We start from the raw sequence: 19,353 nt of genomic DNA on the forward strand, positions 1-19,353 counted from the left end.
GCAAGCTACTACTGTGTCACAACACAACCTTGAAGAGTCCCCTTGGCACAATGCCCACGGTGACTTGGCAGTTCCATCCACCTAGGCTACACTCAGCATTGTGGCAGCCAGCTGCATTTAAAACCTGCTGGGACCACAGCTCAAGCACGATTAGCTGGCACAATGACAGTGATGTATTTGTCTCTGCTAACTTCAACTCAGTAGACTGGAATAAGTGATATACCAGCAAGGAAAGGTGTAACATGTGCATGCACAAATGCTTTGTGGAAACTGTGCAAGGTAGTACTGGATGTGTGTAAAAACAGAGGTAATGAATGAAGGAAGGTTACACAGCCATAGAAGGAAGAAATCACACAAGGAATAGCTGAAGAAACACACATAAGAAGGAAAGGGAGTACGTGAACAAGGCATGCTAAAAAAACCCAACGAATGAAAGGGGTGCAAGTTAAGAGGTGCAATTTGAGAGTGGACAAAGATGACAAAATCAGACTAAAACCGATGTACAGCATCAGGCAGGCATGAAGAGAGACCCAGTAACCCTCCCGTGGTTGTTACATACATAGGAAGACCGTTTAGATGGGACAGAAAACATTAGGCAAAAAGGATGCAAAGGAGCAGGAGATTTTTCCAATCAACAGCTGTCTGTAACCTATGCTGAAGATGTTTTTTTCCTCCACTGCAAGCATATGAACAGTTTAATGTATGAGAGTATTGCTGGTGACACTGGGAACACTGGGCTTTAATGAGTCAATAGATCTGTTTCATCTTTAACTAATTTGAACCTTTAATCCTCTTGCTTGTGCAAATTCTTCTTCTTTCAGGTCAAAGTATTAAATAGGCTCAAGAAGTAAATAAGGAAATAAATACCAGAAACCCTGTAGGGAACATTTAAATTAAAGTTTTCTAATAGTCAAATCAACTTAATGCCATGATCATGGGCTCAGTTCAGCTTCCTCCCCCACCCCACCCCCACCCCAACTCTGTGGCTAAAGCTGTGGGAATGAACAGCCAAAAAAAAAAGGAAGGGACTCAGGTTTTTGTTTCTTGATGCCTATGTTGCTCTAGTTTTGGTTTTTTTTTTTTTAAACTGCTTTCATTATAGACATACAGACAGGAACAAATTTGTAAAAATCAAACATATAGACCAAAACACTGGCCTGCAGAGTTTCTCCCATGTTTCATGCCTGGTTTGCACTCTACTGTACGCCCACGTTGCTTATGCTTCTGACTTTTGAAATGGATATAAATTATAGTTGTGCAAACTCTTATGTAGACAAAATCTTGCTGATATAACTGTCTTCCACCAGCACAACGTATTTCAGTTAATGAGTCAGAATACACTTTGATATCAGTATAAAAGGTTCCTCCTAGGGGGGAGGATTGGTTCTTTACTGTTAAAGTGTAGATAAGTTCTGAACTTTTCTCTTCCCTTACTTGGGCTTAAATCAATCAAACCCGTATCTAGTATTTCTCATCCAGAAATAATACAGTTTCTTTTCATCACCTTTGTGACTGCTGGTCCCTGTCTGTGTTATTACTTCGACTGTATGGTCATCAGAAAAGGGTCTATCTAAAATCCCCTTGAAAGCAGAAATTCTGTTTCAAGCAACAGTAACTGCAGGATCAAACGCCTCCAATATTGAAAGAAAAAGAAAGAAAACTAACTCAAAAGTTTGAGGCTAACAAATGGTTTGTAGTTAGCTGAGACAATTGTATTTAATATTGAAGAAGCAATGACTTTCTGGCCTCCAGTGGAGCATCTCCTAGACAGACAGGCAGGCACACAACAAAATGAAGTCTTAATGCCGTGAGCTTCTTGAGAATGCTACAATAACATTCTGGCAGACTGGGCTCCCTTGGCTCCTGTACTTGCTGAAATTTGAATGTCTCTTTTGGTTTAGCATGATGCTTGGCAAGTTTCCCAACCTTACATTATCTGGGAAAAGAAGGCAAGAGAAGTTGGTATGTTCAGGGAGCCTTTGAAGAAGCTTCTTCACAGTTTGCTTATAGCAAAACAGTTGGCTGCATGTAGAAGAAGTGTCAGGACTGCAGCTTAGACTGCTAGCTTGAAAAGGGTTTAACTGAATTGCATCCAGGCACCAAGATGCTCAGATACCACAGCAATGTGTGTGGTATAAGAACCTAGATAGAAGAAGATCAGATAGCAAATCAGAATTTTGCTTGTACTTTCCTGGGTTTGTCTAAACTTACAGCAGCAACAGTTAATTATAGGAGCTTCTGAAGGCAGCTCCTGGGTGGTTTATGTCACTTATACATTAGATTCCAGCCATAAATTGCCAGCTAAGAGTTACCCCTGTGGCAGGAGGCCCCTATTGATGCGAAGCTGATGGAAATCATGCTTGTGCCTTCCTACTCAGGGGTCGAAGCAGCAGATGTTGGTGATGGAAGATCCGAGGTAGAAGTGCATTGACAACAATGGCAGAACACCAATAAGAAGAGCATCAGGATGGGTACAGGTCCTCCTCCAAAGAGAGACAGACGCAGGAGGTAGTTACACACAGGAGTTATTTGTGGCCATCCTCTAGATGATTGCTGTGCCTACTTCCAGATCTAATCCCTCTCCTTTCTACCACAGGGGAATCCCTCAGCTCTTGTAATCACTTCCTCTGGCTCTTAAGCAAGGGTAGATCTTTAATGGCAGATAAATGCTTTAATGAAATTCTTGAGGCTACTTTGAAGTGACCGGGCAAGAGAGACTGGCCTTTCAGCAGCATCTGCTGGTGCAAGAGTCATAGCGTACATTGCTGTACGGGGTACGCGGTGCCGTAAGACTCTCTGTGCACAGCAGGATCCATCATTATTTCTCTGGTACTGCCTCAGGGCACATCTACATGGCACGGCACAGGGATACTTCAGCTGCCTCTAACACTGACTGCACTAGTTTCGCAGCAGGAATCGTTAGCCCACCTGGTGCTTGTACCTCTATACCTGCCCCTGAGTAGGCTTGTTGAGGTGCAAAGTCAGTTCTCTTTTCCTCTCCATAGAACTGCACTCTGCTGTGTGGATCCACCTGCACTTAGAAGTACTTAAAAAAGTAAATTATGAAATTTAGGACCCTATATCTTTTTTTTTTTTTTTAATTTCTGATCTGTGGGGTCTTATTTATTTTAGAAAGTAGGAAAGCTTTCAAGTCTGATTTCATAGGTAATGCATTTATTTTTTTCTTGGCTGATATCCCTGATTTTGTTTTTTATTCTTTCCTTTGAGTATCTGAAATTTTACATGAAATTTCTTCTCACTTGGAAACACCAACACATGAAGTAATTTCTTTCCTGCCTAAGTTAATGGCCTTCTCCTTCCCTGTGCTGTTAGTTCAAGGTCACAATGATAGATTTAAATCCTTCATGAATTTTCATCTGACATGCTGTCCACAGAAATTGTTCATTAAAAGATCCAATTTCCATTGGCATTCTCCCTTTCAAAGGATGTCAACAGGAAATATAAATGCTCAGCCCTTTGTGAATGATCAGCAAGGACATGCAGGCTTATGAAAAAAAAAAAGGGCAAAAAAAAAAAAAAAAAAGCAGCAGTTAACCAGACCCTTTAGTTTCTGTTTTGAATGACTGGCCATAGGAATGCAGGCTAAGCTGTATTTCAGCTGTTCCCAAGGATGTGTGTGTGTAACTTGTTGATAGTGGTAGGTACATCAGGCTCCAGTGACAGCTATGTGACCACTTGGATGATCATTGTCCTGTAGCAGAACCAGCCCCTGTCTCCTCTCAAGAACACCAGGCATGAAAGAAAACAAAGAGGGTTCTGTTTCTTCAGAGGACTGGCACTCGTACCTCCTGCTCTTTACTGAAAAGAGAGAGATCCTAGGTCACCTCAGCTCTCACCCTATGCTCCCAGCAACCATTAGGTTGTAAGGAACTGCATGACTTGCTCCAGCAATTGATGTGAATGTCTGATACCCGGGAGAGCTGAGACTTCTGCCTTACAGGACCTGTAGAGGATCTGATTGATAGGAGCAAAACTCAATACCCAGAACACCAGCTTACTTCTCTGGGAACTACCCATCACCACCAAAAGGAAAGAAAACCCACCACAGCCTTAAAGTTTCAGAGTTATGTTTTTAAAAACTCACCGGTGTCCAAGGTACATGTCTTTCACAGTAAAAATAACTTGGAGTGTGTTGTGAATGCACAGACACAGATCAGTGCTGAACATCTGGTTAAAATAAATTACAGTCTTATTTTGCAAATAAAAGTTCCTAGGGTCTACATGACAAAGTCTGGCCAGCATAACTATCTCATGGGGAAAAAATCACATCCCTAGCCTACAAAGATAACTATTTTGGCATGATTCCTTTCCCCACTATGTAGACTTACGCAGACTTACACCAAACAGAGGAGTCCTTTTGCCAGTATAACTCACATTGTCTGGGAGGTACTTCAACCATGCTGGAAGGCTCCTGCAGTTGGTATAAGCCATGCCTTCATCAAGGGATCTGGCCAGAACAGCGACACCAGCAAAGCCCCTGAAGTACAGTATAACCCTTCTTCTCCTGCTGCTAGTCAGTTTTAAAGCTTCCTGCTAGAAGGAAACATGCAGAATTTCTGCCCTTTCTTGTATCAGCAAGAAATTCTTTTTACAGAGAAACTGAAGTATGCATATGGGTAGGAGGTGTGTTGCTTTCAAACTTGCCAGTGGTACTTGCTTTTGGGTGGGAGAAGATCCCGCTTCTACAGGATGCCTGTTGTTTGTTTTGTTGTTGGGTTTGGAGGTGGAGGGGCAGAGGTGGTTTGCATTGTATTAAGTTTCGTATTTTGGTTTTGCGTGGGGGCATTTGAATAAATCTAATGGTCATAGTTAATGGATTACAACTGTGTATGCAAATGAATTTGAGCTGTTTTGAATAACAAAACAAAGTCCTTCGTTCTGTTCGTGAATTGTATTCTTACACTCTGACTTTTCCTTATTTTTTTCATGTGGTCCCTGTTAGCTCTTACCTGATAGCATTTGCCAAAGGACTTTCTAGATGAACCCAAAAATATCAAGATTTGCCAGCAAACCTTAACCCACGAGTCTCCCATAAAGCAAAGCAACTCATAAAGCTATCTTGGCTTAAAAGTAGGATTCATCTCATTGTGGCAACAGGCAGTTTTCACCTCTCTTATTTAGACAGTTCATTCTGTCTAAATTCCCACTTGCAGACTCTCCTCATTCCTTTCCCTGCTCCTTCACCCTCCATTTGTCTCCCAGGTCTTGTGCTTTTTGCCTAAGTGGTGAACAGGACCGAAAGGACAAGAAGGAGGAGTGGAGGGGAGGCACCTAAACCAAAGCCAAACATCTTGTCCGAGCAGGTGCAGACTAGGAACTTCCCCTTATTTTAATTTCCCATTATCACTTAGCTGCAAAATGATGAGAACATGGAGCAAGCCACCAAGAGGCCTCCACTCCTGCACGCACCGTGTCGGGAGGGGGGCACTCGCAGCCTGCTCCATCCAGCTGCCTGCCTGCCAGGACACGTCTGCCTGCCCTACGGCTAAAACTGACACACGGTTCCCGGTAGAGTACAGCACCCAAGGGCTGACTTAGGAAACGGCAAGAGAAAGCAATGACCAAAAAATGCTGCCTCTTCTCTACTTAAAATAAAGCTTTTACAGGTGAGCAGAAATGGTTTGGGCTGCTAATGAGATGTAGGCTGCCAAGGAAAACACGTGCGCAAATTCGTATTTTCCAGGTGGCTGCTGCTAGAAGTGTAACTGTCCATTGAAGTCTACAGCATAAGCTTTATTTGCACTTACTCATTAAACTGCAGATTTATCATGAGGTTACTTTACCATAATATTAGCTATGTTGTCTCATTGGCCCTGTAAATCAGCTAATTGCCACAAGATTTAGAAAAACCGAGAGCCTGCTGCAAGTCACGTGAGGAAGGGGTGGCACTTCTGCCGAAGGTGCCGGTAGCTCTGTGTGACCTGTTGCTGCCGGAGCACCGAGGAGCGCCAGGGTGGCTGCTCCAGCTCTGTGCTGCTCTTGCTCAATGCTGAGCACAAGTTAAAGCCAAAGGGATTTGGATCAGAACGAAGTGTTGAGGCAACAAACACGGGATGGAGTGTTTCCCTGGGGGATGTTAAAACAAGAAGCAGAAAAATGCATGACTGGTCCCTCGTGGTTCAGCCAATGGGACAACCTGCTCAGACCGGTTCGGTTTCACCCTTCTTGCTCACACGCACACACTGCTTCTCTGGCCGAGGCCGCCGCGCGCCAGGCCCCCGTCACCAGACCGACAGCCTTGCTGTCTTGCTTTCCTCTCTCTACCTCCGCTAATACTTGTGCCTCGAGCCCGGCACAGCTGGATGCGCTTATTAAGTAAACCCCTCCATGGCCTTGATGACAAATGCTGTGCCACTGCACTCTGAGCATTTCTACAAGCAGCTACTTTCAGTTCCCATTTCTCAGGTGGTTATGTGATTTAACTCTTGCGTGGTGGCCCGAGAGCAGCACGGGCAGCTGGAGCAGGTGGGGAGCATAACGGGGGATGTGCTCATATTTCCCTCTACTACCAACATACCCACTGTAGCTAGATCTTCAGATCTGGGCTTTTAAATTTGGTAGGCTCTTTCCAGTGTAAGGGTGCTCATATTGAAAGAGTATTATGAGTGAGACAGAATTTAGACATCTTGAGAGAAACAGGCCTGTGTTGTCATTCAGACCTGTTTTGTCATTTTTTTTCATTTTAAAGTCATTCTTAAGGTTTGACAGAGGTCCTAATGCATCTAGCTTCTTTTCAGAGGATGCAGGCGTAAGAACAGTATTACAGGATGAGGTGAGTCCCCCCAACAACTCCGTGACACTTGTTTTCTCCTCCAAAGTGATCCACAAATCCATAGGCGGGTGTTTGCTAAGTTTACTGTTGTATGTCAACGTAAACTCTCTGGAATGGGTTTGATAAATTTGAATAGAAGGAGAAGAAGCTGGCCTAAAACTGAGTAGCTCTTGGTGCATCTGAGATTCATGAAAATACGAGCAGGGACACATTTGTTTTCTAGGTACAAGTTAGACACAGCTTCCAGCACTCTACCTAAGTAGGGTACCATCGGAAAATAAAACTAAAATAAACTAAATATCGATGCAAACAAGCAGCAAGTTAGTGGATTAGGATTATCAACCCACAAGAGATCTGCAAAGAAAATTGTGAAGGATCAAGTACAGCAGCTTTGAGCATGTTGTTTGAACTTCAACAATTTTGTCCAGAAGGCCTTCTCGCCTTCTTTCTCTCATTAATGCTAATATTGCTCCCTCAGCAGTGGCACCCATTAAATACCACCAGCTAGCTGCTGTAGTGACATTACAGCTGTTATGCTGATGCCAGAAATACCTCATTTTAATGCGGGCCTTTCCAGGAATAAGAAAACAAGGCAGCCTCCACTAGGTCTGGGCTTTTGCATATTGCAGAGCCACGTCTAACTGAATTAAGTAGAGACGCCAAGACTAAATTACTGAAACATTTCTCATGCTGACTTGGTTTAACAAGAATGCAGCCCAGTCTGAACACGGCAAGGGTTTCCATGCAAGCTGAATGATCAACACCTTACAAATCCTGTGTTTAAAGAGATGGCTTGACCATTCACCAAAGCCTGGGTTTGTCCCTCATCTCACAGTGGTCTGGAGGAAATCTGTCTGCCAGCAGGGTGACTCTCTAGGAGTGTGGACAGGAGGAATAGTCACCCCCATTACTATAACCACTCACATGTATATATTTCTAAGCATATGCATCGGTTTTCATGAACAAACCTAACCACAATTAGTCCTTGCTCCTTAGAAGTCTCCATCTGAGTACCATGTTTAATCAGCCTTATGCAAATAATATTTCCACTGATTTCAATTAACACAGACTTCAGTGAGAGCCTGGCAAGACTGCAAGATACACCCCCACGCTCAAAGGCTCACCGACGCAAGAATTTATACAAATAGGTAGCAAGGACAAGGAACAAAGAAGTTAGGTAAGACCACTGTGATGAGAACCAGTTTTGCCCGAAGTCAGAAACCTCAGATATCACTGGAGAAAAAACAAGGCTACGCAGCGAGCAACTGACACATCGGCTGCAGACCTAAGACTGTATGGGGCACTGTGGAAACAAAGAGTTCAAAATAGACCCATTTCTACCACAGGCAAAAGCGAGGAGGGGAAAGAAAAGTTTGGATGGGGGTTTGATTGGCGTGCATGTGCTGAAGCCATTCCCCAGGCAGGTTCTCTGCCCGTGGTCGGTAGGGCTTGTGTGGTGACACTTTCTTTTCCCTCCCCTTGTAATTTGCTAACGTGCACCTGGCTGGACTGCCAGCATGTCAGCACTCCCAGGCGTAAAAAGATAGCGGCCTCTCTGAAGATATCGACCTCATGAAACACCACACGTCGGCACAACACAGTCAAGGTCTGAGCTGTCCTTATTTGCATGTACTCATGACTTAGGCTTGCATAAAAGACCCATAAACTCTTTGGGAAAAGAACAGCTACAGATCTGTCTAGTTTTTGTGTTCCAAGAACTTTCCTCGTTAGCTTCAAGATGACATTTTAATGAGGTTTCACTGCATAGAAAACATGGGACGATTTAACCAGCTCTGTCCGCTCCCTCCCTCCCCAAACTCTTTCTGAAATGAGTTACCATTCGGGAACGAAAGCTTTTATGAGAATTTATGTTGTTTGGGTGGAGGCAGGGGTGAAGGAGAAGTCATTCAGCTGCTAAACCTTGGCATTGGAGCTTATGCCATTCCCTCTCCTGCCCCATACCAGATGGCAAAGCCGCCTTGTTCAGACCTGTGCAAGTTTCTTCAAAAGCCAGGAGCAAGCGTGTGTTTGTTTGTTTGTTTTGGAGTCACAGAGAGGGCAGCGTAAAATAGCTGCAAGGCAATTCCCGTTCAGTAAAATGGAAGTCTCACTGGCTCTTCATTCAATACAATGTAGCTCAAGAGGATATCCTGCCAACCCAATGATAACGAGGGAAATAAAGTCACTTCCTCACCAGCTGTTTGATTCAGGTAGAAAAAGGAAGCCTTTACTTCCTTGTGTTTTCTCTCCCCACCGCCCCCTCGGTCAGAAATGCCAGGCTGAAACCTCCTTCTCCCTCCGTATTTTCCGTAAGGAGCCGTCAGATCCGTACTGCTTTGCTGGGCGCAGCCTATGGGAAGTACGTACTCCTCCGTGGCCGAGGTACTCACACCTTGCCTCTCAAGCAGGGGTGAAGGCTGAGCTGCAGAAGGACCGAGACGGAACAAACTCAGCTCAGTGTGCAAGCAAAGAATGCCTGTGTAGTGAAAGATGCCATTTGTTTCTTGGATCAGAGCTGCCGAATTTGGGCTTGTGGAAGAGTGGCAGAGCATGAGCTGGATGCTTTGTTTTGAGGCTGCCCTGACTCAGTGCACTATTATACCTCCTAATCCTCCGAGAGTGGTAAACTCCACTTTTGCCCTGGGCTCCCTGCAAATCCCAGGAACTCCAGCCAGGAACACACTATGTCCTCCCTTCATACAGTTCAACAGGCAAGAGGGCCCGAGGGCTGCCCTGGGGGCAACCTTCCTGGCCTGCCAGTCAAGCCCAGGTAGGTGAAGCAGGCATCTTGGGTGCTTTGGTGCTAACAGGAGCTTAGGCAGAGCATCCTTCCCTCCCCCACTGCCACCTTTCTTGCTTCACAGAAACAGTCAATGTAAAGTTGCGTAGTAAACCAGCAGTGGACTTATTTCACTTAATAAAAGCTTTTTAAGAAATTACTTTTTAAAAACTTACAGAGCTGAATGAAGAGTTCTTTTCCATATAATTTTTGACTGCCCTGATATAATTTTACATCCAGGATACAACTTTCCATTAAATTTTGAAGGTCTCAAAAGCAAGGCCTGCAACCATTTTCTTTCCAATTGTGTAAGACTTCCAGAAAGGTTGACCAAGCCAGAACTTGCCTCAGTCTATTTGCCAAAGGGACCTTTGCTTTCATTATAAAGAGTGCTTTTTGGAGGACATCAAGTGTTTCAAGCAATTTCCTTAATCTGACTTGTTTTAGCAGAGATTCTCTTATTTTAAACAGACTGGTTTAGGTGACAAAAATCCGGTGACAAATACATGAGTTTACAGAAGGAGACAAACCTTATGAAACAGTTGAGATTCTGCTTAGGGTTCTCTTTGTGCTAAAACAGTTTTCAGCAATGGGTCATACTTCCCCCCCCTCCCCTTCCCCCCCCCCCCCCCCCCCCTCCTTGTTTTAGTACATAAAATGGACATGTGTTTATTTAAAACAGGTTTGAAACTTAAACAAATAGTGACAGGCTGTTCAAACAAGCTTCGGAAATAGGCCTAATCAGGATGTTTGAGAAGGGGAGGGGGAACAATCATAAAGAGCTACTTGTAATATATAGGGCAGACACCATTAGCTTGGGTTCATGTTATTGTTGTAATAATCTCAGACAAAAAAGTACTGCATGCTGCACATTTTTTGTTAACATTCCTCTTTTGAGCCACAGGTTATACCACGCGTTTGCCTTGTCTTCAAATTTTACTGTAACCCTCTGTCCATCTTCACAGCCAATACCAGGAGCTCTACCAAATCATTCAAAATGGTCTCACAGACAACCTGGGAAGAATGTTCCTAAACTGGGATAGAGGGAAGGCACAAAATAGGCTCATTTTGATGTTGACACTGTGTATGCATTGGCTGTCATGAATATACAGAAGTCAGACCTTCCCCAAAGAAAGAAACCATTAAAACCTTAATGTTAAAACATTTTCACATAACTTGCTTTTCCATGTTGGGGTATTTTTCATTTCCTCTCTTTTCCACCCATAATACTATCACCAAGTGTTGAACTTTACTCTTGTATTTTTATAAGGCCTGATCTTGAACTCCCCATATAGACAAAGCTCCCATGGAAGTCGGTGAGTCTGCACTGGCGACAACAGGATTTAGCCCAGTCTGTAACATTTTAGGATATTGTGTTACTTCATAGCCTTAAGGAGAAATAAAAGCAGCTTTCCAAGGAGCTGCACAGCAAACTCAGTGTGTTTTTTCAGCTCTGCAACAGCACAGCAGAATATTAAGGCCAGAGTTTGCAAATGTCTATTTCAAAAACCAGGCAGCTAAGCAAAAGTTGCCAAATTTTCTACGGAATGAAGAGTTTGCATTAAAACGTTTCCCCCAAAGGTTAAGCTGCTTTCACTTAAGAATATACCTTTAGAAACCCAAGTTTGAAAATTATTGCCTGGAGGAACAAGCATTGAGAAATGCAGGAAGCAGACGTATTTTCAGGTCAATGGCTATAGCTATTCTGTTACCGACTTTTACCTACTGACACCCAGTCTTACCTACAACATGCACCAATATTACTTAATGTACTAACGTGTTTTGGAAGGAAATACCTATTATTTATTTGAATCTCACTCCATGTCTAGTGAATAGGAGTCAAAATGGCAAAATATTAAAAAACCTTACACGCCCTCTCGTGGTAAAACCACAAACTCTTATTCTTACAATAACTAGAGGTGGCTCATGATGGAGGCAAATTTAACACAATTTACAGAAAATTAACTTGGCTGTAAGGTTTATATTAATAATGGAGGCCTTTCTTTCTTTAATTCCTGCTGTAAACCATAACATATATCCATTTTTAGAAGGCAGGTTCCCTCCTAGCATAGTAACATTACAAAATAGCTAAAGGCACTGTAACATAAACAGAGAATATTAACTTCTACCAAAAATGGGAAGTCTAGCATAATAAAGGCAGAGACAGACCCCTCCACATTAGATAGCTGTTTCGCGGGTTTATCTCAGTAGTTTGGGAGCAGACCTCGGTTGGCTGCATAATAAAAGAGTTGCCCTAAATGATGCTATCAGTTTTGTCACATTTTTAAAGTCATTCAGCTTTGCTATTTACTGCTTTCATACTATACAGTACTATTTATCTGTCTCTCAGGAATGCCGTGAAGCTTCATGTTTGTTAGGAATTGCAGCCTAAAAGAAAGGCGTTACATGCAGAGTATCACCAGTCTGACCGCTACCCCCACCAAATCCCATTGTATTTATGAGTCACAAAAACTTTATCTTTGCTACTTAAACAGCCTGTCCATTCAGTGCCTACACACCCCTCCAGACTTTCCTGGAGCAGCTTTACAAAACAGCTCTCCATAGATGGAGGAACTGCAGCTTGAAGGAGAAACCCAGGGTGGGTTGGGCAGGGCTGAGGCAGAGGACTCCCCCTGCACCTCTTACCAGGTGACTCATGGGCAGTGTGAGAAGTGGCACCACTGTGTGCTTCCCTTCCTCTTCATCTTGGCTGGAGGGCAAATCAGATTGACAAGATGATCGCATGGCAAGACAGTTCTTTTTTAGGAAAGGCTATCAGATCAGTTTGTTGGCCCAACAGACCCTGCAGCCAGACCACTGCCACATCCAAGACATGATTAGCAGCAGCACAGGACCATGGTGTCACCTCTTTTGATGAAAGTTGTGCAAGACCACCAAAGGTGTGACAACCCTAACAGCTTCAGTCCATATGGAAGAAGCATCTGTGGCTACTACACATGGTCTTCTGAACCAGTCCCAAGGGAACCAAATAAATACTGCCTTATTTTCAGCAAAGCTGACCAGCAATGTAGATGCCCCATGTTCAGTGGAAATGAAAGATCTGGAGAATGAATGTTAATTTACCTCCTTTGTTGTTTGTATACACAACAACATTCAAAAGCCAAAATGGTGGTACTTGTAGTTAAAAATGCTGCTTCTATATCTTCTGTTTGACTGGGCATGCCTAAAGCAGAAGTCACAACCGTAAGTAATTACAGAAGTATTTGTACAGAAATAGACAGGAGAGCTTTGTGCTAAATACTGTACAAAAACATAACTCCAAAATCACTATTTTAATAGGTTTGTGTGGGGGTTTTGTGCTGGTGTGATTGCTGGATGATCGTTGAGTGTGAAGAAGTTGCTCTCCTTCTTTGAAAAAGTTACTGCAATTTTGATATTCCATTATTTCCCTTTCTAGGATGCCTTCGTGGAGTTGTATGGCAACAGTATGAGGCCTTTGTTTGATTTCTCCTGGATCTCTCTGAAGACTATCCTGAGTCTGGTTCTGGTGGGAGCTTGCATCACTCTTGGCGCTTATCTTGGACATAAGTAGAGTCACCCATTTATCGTGGATTACAAAAGTCTTTCAAAACAACAAAATAATATTTTTTTTTCTGTAGCACAATGATATTTTATGAGCAAAACAACTTCCCAGCTAAAGATTAAATCAGCTATTACTGCCAAAGGAAATATCATTTATTTTTACATTGCAGGAAAATTATTTATTAAAAGATATTTACATTTTAACCTGCTATTTTCAGAAACTCTGCAAGTTGTATCTGTCATCACATCATGTTGTTATTCTTAACTGTAATGAGCCCCAAAGTCTTTTAGGCTCTTTTTTTAATTAATGCAGCTGGCTGGATTATTTTATCTTTGAAGAGCAAATATACTGACAAAGACCTACCTGCTTACACTTACAAGGGCAGTTACTTGAGCTGCTAAAGGCTGCATAATTGTGTTGATTTTTCTTGCATTTTCTAGATGGCTGGGAGGGATCTGAAAGACAAGGTCAGTGTGAACAAAGTTCTCACCCTGTCCTGCTGGCAAGAACTGATAAGAGTAAATGATTCAACATGGTACATACGTGGAGTCAAGATGGCAACTTCTTGAAGGACACCTGGCTATACCTACAGGAGAACAGTTGGAAATATGATTGCCTATGCCTTGTAAACACGCATTTTTAAGCTACCGGTTGTGCCATCACATCATAATCACAATACCCTAACACATGTCAACTCGAATACTTTTTTTTAATAGAAGTGTGAAGTTAAATCTTTGGGGCTTGCAGGAAATTGCTGTTCCGATGATTTTCTCAGCAGTGAAACTTTTTTTTGCGGCTACTGACACAGAAACATCAGGAGACCTTAAGTGCCTGCTTCGACAGAGCAGAGCTGGAGTCTGAAGACCTGACCTGTGTCCCACTTTAGTGGGCTCATATCTGCAACTAATCCTGTTTACTTACTGAGTTCCTCCAGGGGTTTGAAACCAATTAGACGTGGTCTCTAAATCCCTGAAAGTTGAAAAAGATCTTAATTTTATTTGGCAAGAAGCAGACCTCAGCTGAGTTACAGATTAGCTCTGACTATCCTTGTTTATCAAACTGGACACCAAAATCAAGTTCATTTTCATAACAGGAAAAGAAAGTGAGCTTTATCCTCCTGCCCCTCGCCCTCAAAATTATTTCATGCTAATAATTTCCTAAGACTGTCTACAGAAGAAAAGATGATGAAGAAACTCCAGATCCTCTCTCTGGACAGAGACTCTCTGACACCTCGGTCGCGCAGGTGCCTACTGTCGTTTTAAGTGAAAATAGGGTGGAGGAAAAGGGGTGTATGGGGGGGTGAAGTCATCTGCTCACGTTACAAAATGCAACTCAAGTAAAATAATGCAGAGTACTTGGTATACAGTTTTATAAACAGACCTGTGTTCTGAAACCAGATGTGTCAATGCATTTTAAAGCGGGGCTTTCCGTGCACTTGGAGGGGGCCAAGAGCCCTGACGAAATCGAAGAATCTGAAGTGTGTCCCACAGGCTGCTCCGAGGCATGGAAATGTCCAGCTTCAAATGTTTAAGTCAAGCACTCCTATTTTTTCTATGAAACTTACGAAATCTGGGATTTGTGGATATTTGGACATCCAGACACAGAAAGAAAAAGTTGCAAAGCTCTGGATGAAATGTACCATACAATACATAAGTGCTCTAAGGGTGGGAAAAAAATACAGTGAATAAACTGTAGATTCAACCTCAAGATTTCAGTCGAATAACTTTGTGGCATTATATGCAAAATATCTCCATTAACTTGGGAATGTAATATGTTCAATGTTAAGGCTGTAGTTGATGTTGTGTCTTCAAAGCTGCTTTTTTGTTTGTTTGTTTAAGAGTTGTACATCTCAGCATTTTTACTGCTATTTAGTCATGGCACCTACACTTTGTATGAGCAAAGATGGAGCAAGCTTACTTTTCAAATTTGAAATGACTTTTAATTTTATAGAAACATAGAAAGGAAATGTTTCTAAGAACACAAAAATGTGAACTATGCTTGATGAAAAAAAAAAAGAAAGAAAAATCTCACCATCAAACAAAAAGCACCTGCAATGTTTTCAGAGTGCTTCTGTCAGAAGTGGGCATGCTCGTGTAGGGTTCGTATGAAAAATATTTGAGATGGGAGCAACCGAATATTGTGGATTGAGTGTGGGCTTTGGTTTTTTTCAGCTTCCAAGCCGAATTTGTCTGCAGCCAATTTCACAACTGGAGTTGGCTGGTATCGAGCTAATGTTTCATTTCACAATCTAGTCTTCGTTTCAATTTGTGCCCATACGCCCATTAAAGTTCATGAACTATTAGACCTCAAATTGTTTCAATATTGTTTATTTTATTAAAGGTTTACATTGTCAAAAGTGGTAAAAGAGTAACTGTCAATTCCAGTGCTGCTATACTACCAGGATAATTTGAATGGGTTTTATTTTTTAATACCTTCCAATGGCAAAAGTTTTTAAAGCTGCTTTAGAAATAATATGAAGAAGACACATGATACACATTTAAATAAATACTGAGGATTTTGTGTTCTGTTGTGTCTACTCACTGGACTTCCCAGTGTATTAGTTAATACCAGGCAAAAAGAAGAGTCATGATGACTGTTGATTTTATTTTATTAAAGAGCTAATGGAGTTTTCCCATTCTGACTGCAGAATAGTACAGTATTGTGGCTGCATTAGGTATAATGATAGTTGATAATACATTTATTAAAAAACATATTAGAAACATTGAATGTATATAAAAGCTTGAACTTCTTTAATAAAATCCTCTCCTCTCACTCCTGCATTTCTTTTGCAATAATTCCTGTCTTTCCTATTCTTCATTACACTTTCACATAAGAATTTTTTTCCCCCACAAAATGCCTTACAGACTTCCATGCTCCATGACTATTCTTCAGTGAAAATCCGTCCTGTGTTACTATGTATGCACACACAGCTGACCACTCCCAGCATATCCAAGTAGGAAAAGCAAAAAATTAAAAAAGAGGGACACTTCTGAAGTTGGTTAGGTACAGAAGATCAGAGGACAACAAAGGAAGAGGAGAGTGGAGGGAAACAAAGCGATCACTGAAATGTCTCCTTGGTTAAAGATGACTCTTACCTGGAACTTGTTCATTGCTCATCCTTTCCCTTGAAAAAGGATGATATAAGGGCAGAGTAACAGATTACAGAGACCCCACAATTACTCTTCACTATAAAACTTTGTTAATTCTGAAGGCAGTCTTCTGCAAAACAGGAAATCTGTATGAATTTAAGAGAAATACTAGATTTTGCTGTATTCAATTTATTTGTCATTAACTCTTTTTCACTCCCTTTATTAAGAAAATAATGACAGAAAATATTTTGCTTCTGAAACAAAAAATAATCTGTAAATTCACCTAAGATCTGCTGTAGATTACTATGTTAGGAGCAGATGGAAAAACAAGAAAAAAATTCTGCAAGTTCAATATTCTGAAATCAGAGCTGACACAGAGGACATTTCTTAATAGAACAAGCACTGGATCCACCAGAGGAGTAATGGGGTTATCGGGGTAACAGAGAATAGATGTATAAGGAAGGGGGCTGGAAGATACAGAGAATGACATTGGTAAGTAAGAAAATCTCAAGTTTCATATGATGCAGGAGTTCACCCAAGAAGGTCTGAAAATAACTTTTAACTAAAACCAGCTACAAATGTGTGCACTACGTGATTACAATTGCTAAAAATTTTCAATTACAAAATTATTTGTAAATTACTGTAAAACAGATATCCAATCACTATAAAAGTTCATCAATTTGGTGTTGTGAGTGGGGACTACAGCTCTGAGTAGGGTTGCACTAATAAGGAACAACTATAAAAAAAATACATTTCTCTGAAACAAGATGTGCAAGGGAAACACGAAGGCGATGCAGTTCAAGGAATACAGACCCAGTCCCACCAGTGCTTGCATGCACAGTCTGCCCAGATGAGGCAGTGGGAGTCAGCTATACGTAAGGACTGCATGCTTTGACCCTGAAGCATGACACTCTGCTTAGCTGTGCACCTGCACTCCACAAACTTAGAAATCCTATTGATTAAAAGTATAGTGAAGTAGCATGTTTAAAGCCTGTCTTTTTTTCCCTCTATCTTTAAACAAGCTAGAAAAATGATTCATTTGTATTACGAGTTAATGGCTCAGTACTATGTAAAAAATTAAACACCTTTTGATTTATAAGTATAAAAATTCTTTCTCATTGCAGAAGCCCAGCTATGTTTTTCATTCCTATCTCTTTCAAACAAGGCTAAATAGAAGGAAGACAAAAGAGCTAATTTAGTCTGTATTTGGTTTAAACCACACTCCTATACTAAATTAATGCAGCTTCATCACACAATGAAATCTTCTTCAAAAAGTTATACAGCATTAAGAGTTCCACACAAAAACTGTATATTTTTATAATTTAAATAGCATATTTTTTTCTTCTGAATATTTGATTTTTAATTATCACCAGCATAAATGTACATAAGCAGATATTGTTTATCCAGTACCTTTGGATGATGTATGTATGGTAATGTAGTTTGTCAGTTTATCATCATTTAATATGATTATGTTGTTCTTTGTCTTTAAAATGTTATAAGAACATGCTGCCATTAAACTTCCCATGTCTGTCTAGTTAATATTGTGAAAAAATAATAAAGCACACTGTGAGTTACTTGGTTTGCATTTGCATTGTTTAGGATTTGTTGATAAAAAACTACTCAAACATTTTGAGTGTAATTCCATAAACAAAACGTGATGTTTCCTTCCTGATAGTTGTATTGGCACGTTCTGCTTAGCATTGGCCAGTACTCGTTAGCCTTCCTTGAAGGCCTCTGTGCGTCGAGGTGCAATCAACCCAGGTTTTACAAGCTGCTGCTGCACAAAATACAGTCCACAGGTGTAACCATACGCGTTGGGACCCAAGGACAGTGTCACCCATTCTGCTATCCCATACATGTAATATTTTGTGGAAAGTGCAGCAAAACCCTTCTGTTTATTTGCTAATGCTACTTTTTGTCCTTGTAGAAAGGAGCTGGAAAAGCATAATAGCAAGTTTCAATAGGAGAAACAGAAACAGTTTTGTTACTGCTGAAGGTTTGTTACAGTTACAATAGGTTTCCACCAGATATTGTGGTATTTCGCTTTTTAAAGCCTCATATTAATTTGCCCTCAAATCACAGTTGTTGCCACATTCCTTCTGTGGCTTTAGTTCGCGTAGAACATAGGTAAATGAGCTCAGGTAATGAGTATTTAACTGCCCTAAGAATTTACCCTGCTTCCCGAGTGGGTTTTGCAGCTTTGAGCGTGCACTCTGCTGTCATGGATGCACTGGTGAGGGCCTGCAGTTAGCAGTTCAATGCCTTTCGAGGACAACTGAGACACATGCAAAACGTCCACCCCTCTGTCTGTGTCCCTGAAGACAGAGAAGGTGGAGGAAGTCAGCCTGAAACAAAAAGAAGCAGCAACAACAGCAGAACACAACTACCAGAATGTCCTCTTGGCTCTGGGATTAAACTGTCCAGCAGAGAGCAAGGTTACTAAATCCTTTGCAAAGCAGAAGGTAAGGAAATTTGCAGTTCTACAAGTACTGCCATTCTCACACACACTCACACCACCCCCCACACCCCCACACACCCCCACTCCAATTATTCTGAGACTGAAAAAAAGAGGAAAAGCACTTGGAGGAAAGTAGCCTCAGCATTGTCATTTTTTCTAGCTAAAAACCTAACGAAGGAAGATGGAATTAAGTTCCCTTAGGGAGGCAAACAGAGTTCAGCAATATCGGGTAAATCAGTGATTCTCCTCTTTCCTGACTCCAGTTTTTCTCAAAAACGAACAGATTAGCACCCGTGATTAAACGCCTACCTTAGCACTGGGACCAAGCATCAGAGAACAGATGGGGTCTGGATAAAGCCAAAATGAATGTTAGACCTGGTAACTAAGATGGGGTTTGGCTATCTGAAAATTAGGTAGAATCACCTTTGAAACAAGTTTTGCTGGCCAGAACCAGAAAGTTGCCTTCTCAAAATGTAGCCAACAGGTTTCAAGCACTGTAAGTCTCCACAGAAGCTGCACTGCTGGCAGCTGCAGTCTCTCCGCGGCGGCAGGCTCTCAGTCCTGTAGTACCTCTAGCTACTGGTTTTGTCCCCCTAGCTTATTAAAAATTTAAAGGGAGACTGCAAATGATACGAAGTTAAATTTATTCCAGTATGAATGGCCAGATAATAACTGCATGCCATTTAAGTT

General features: G+C 41.6%; 1 protein-coding gene across 1 annotated transcript in view; it reads left to right on the forward strand.

Annotated features, from left to right (window-relative positions):
- Positions 1 to 17,781, forward strand: part of BCL2 (BCL2 apoptosis regulator) — a 96,392-nt gene extending 78,611 nt beyond the window's left edge. The window contains exon 2 of the mRNA XM_040588117.1: positions 12,991 to 17,781. Within this exon, the coding sequence (XP_040444051.1) occupies positions 12,991 to 13,125 (135 nt within the window). The 3' untranslated portion in view covers positions 13,126 to 17,781. The remainder of the gene's footprint in view (positions 1 to 12,990) is intronic.
- Positions 17,782 to 19,353: the final 1,572 nt, after the last annotated feature.

Source organism: Falco naumanni, chromosome 3 (assembly GCF_017639655.2).
Source record: "Falco naumanni isolate bFalNau1 chromosome 3, bFalNau1.pat, whole genome shotgun sequence".
Classification (NCBI taxonomy): domain Eukaryota; kingdom Metazoa; phylum Chordata; class Aves; order Falconiformes; family Falconidae; genus Falco; species Falco naumanni.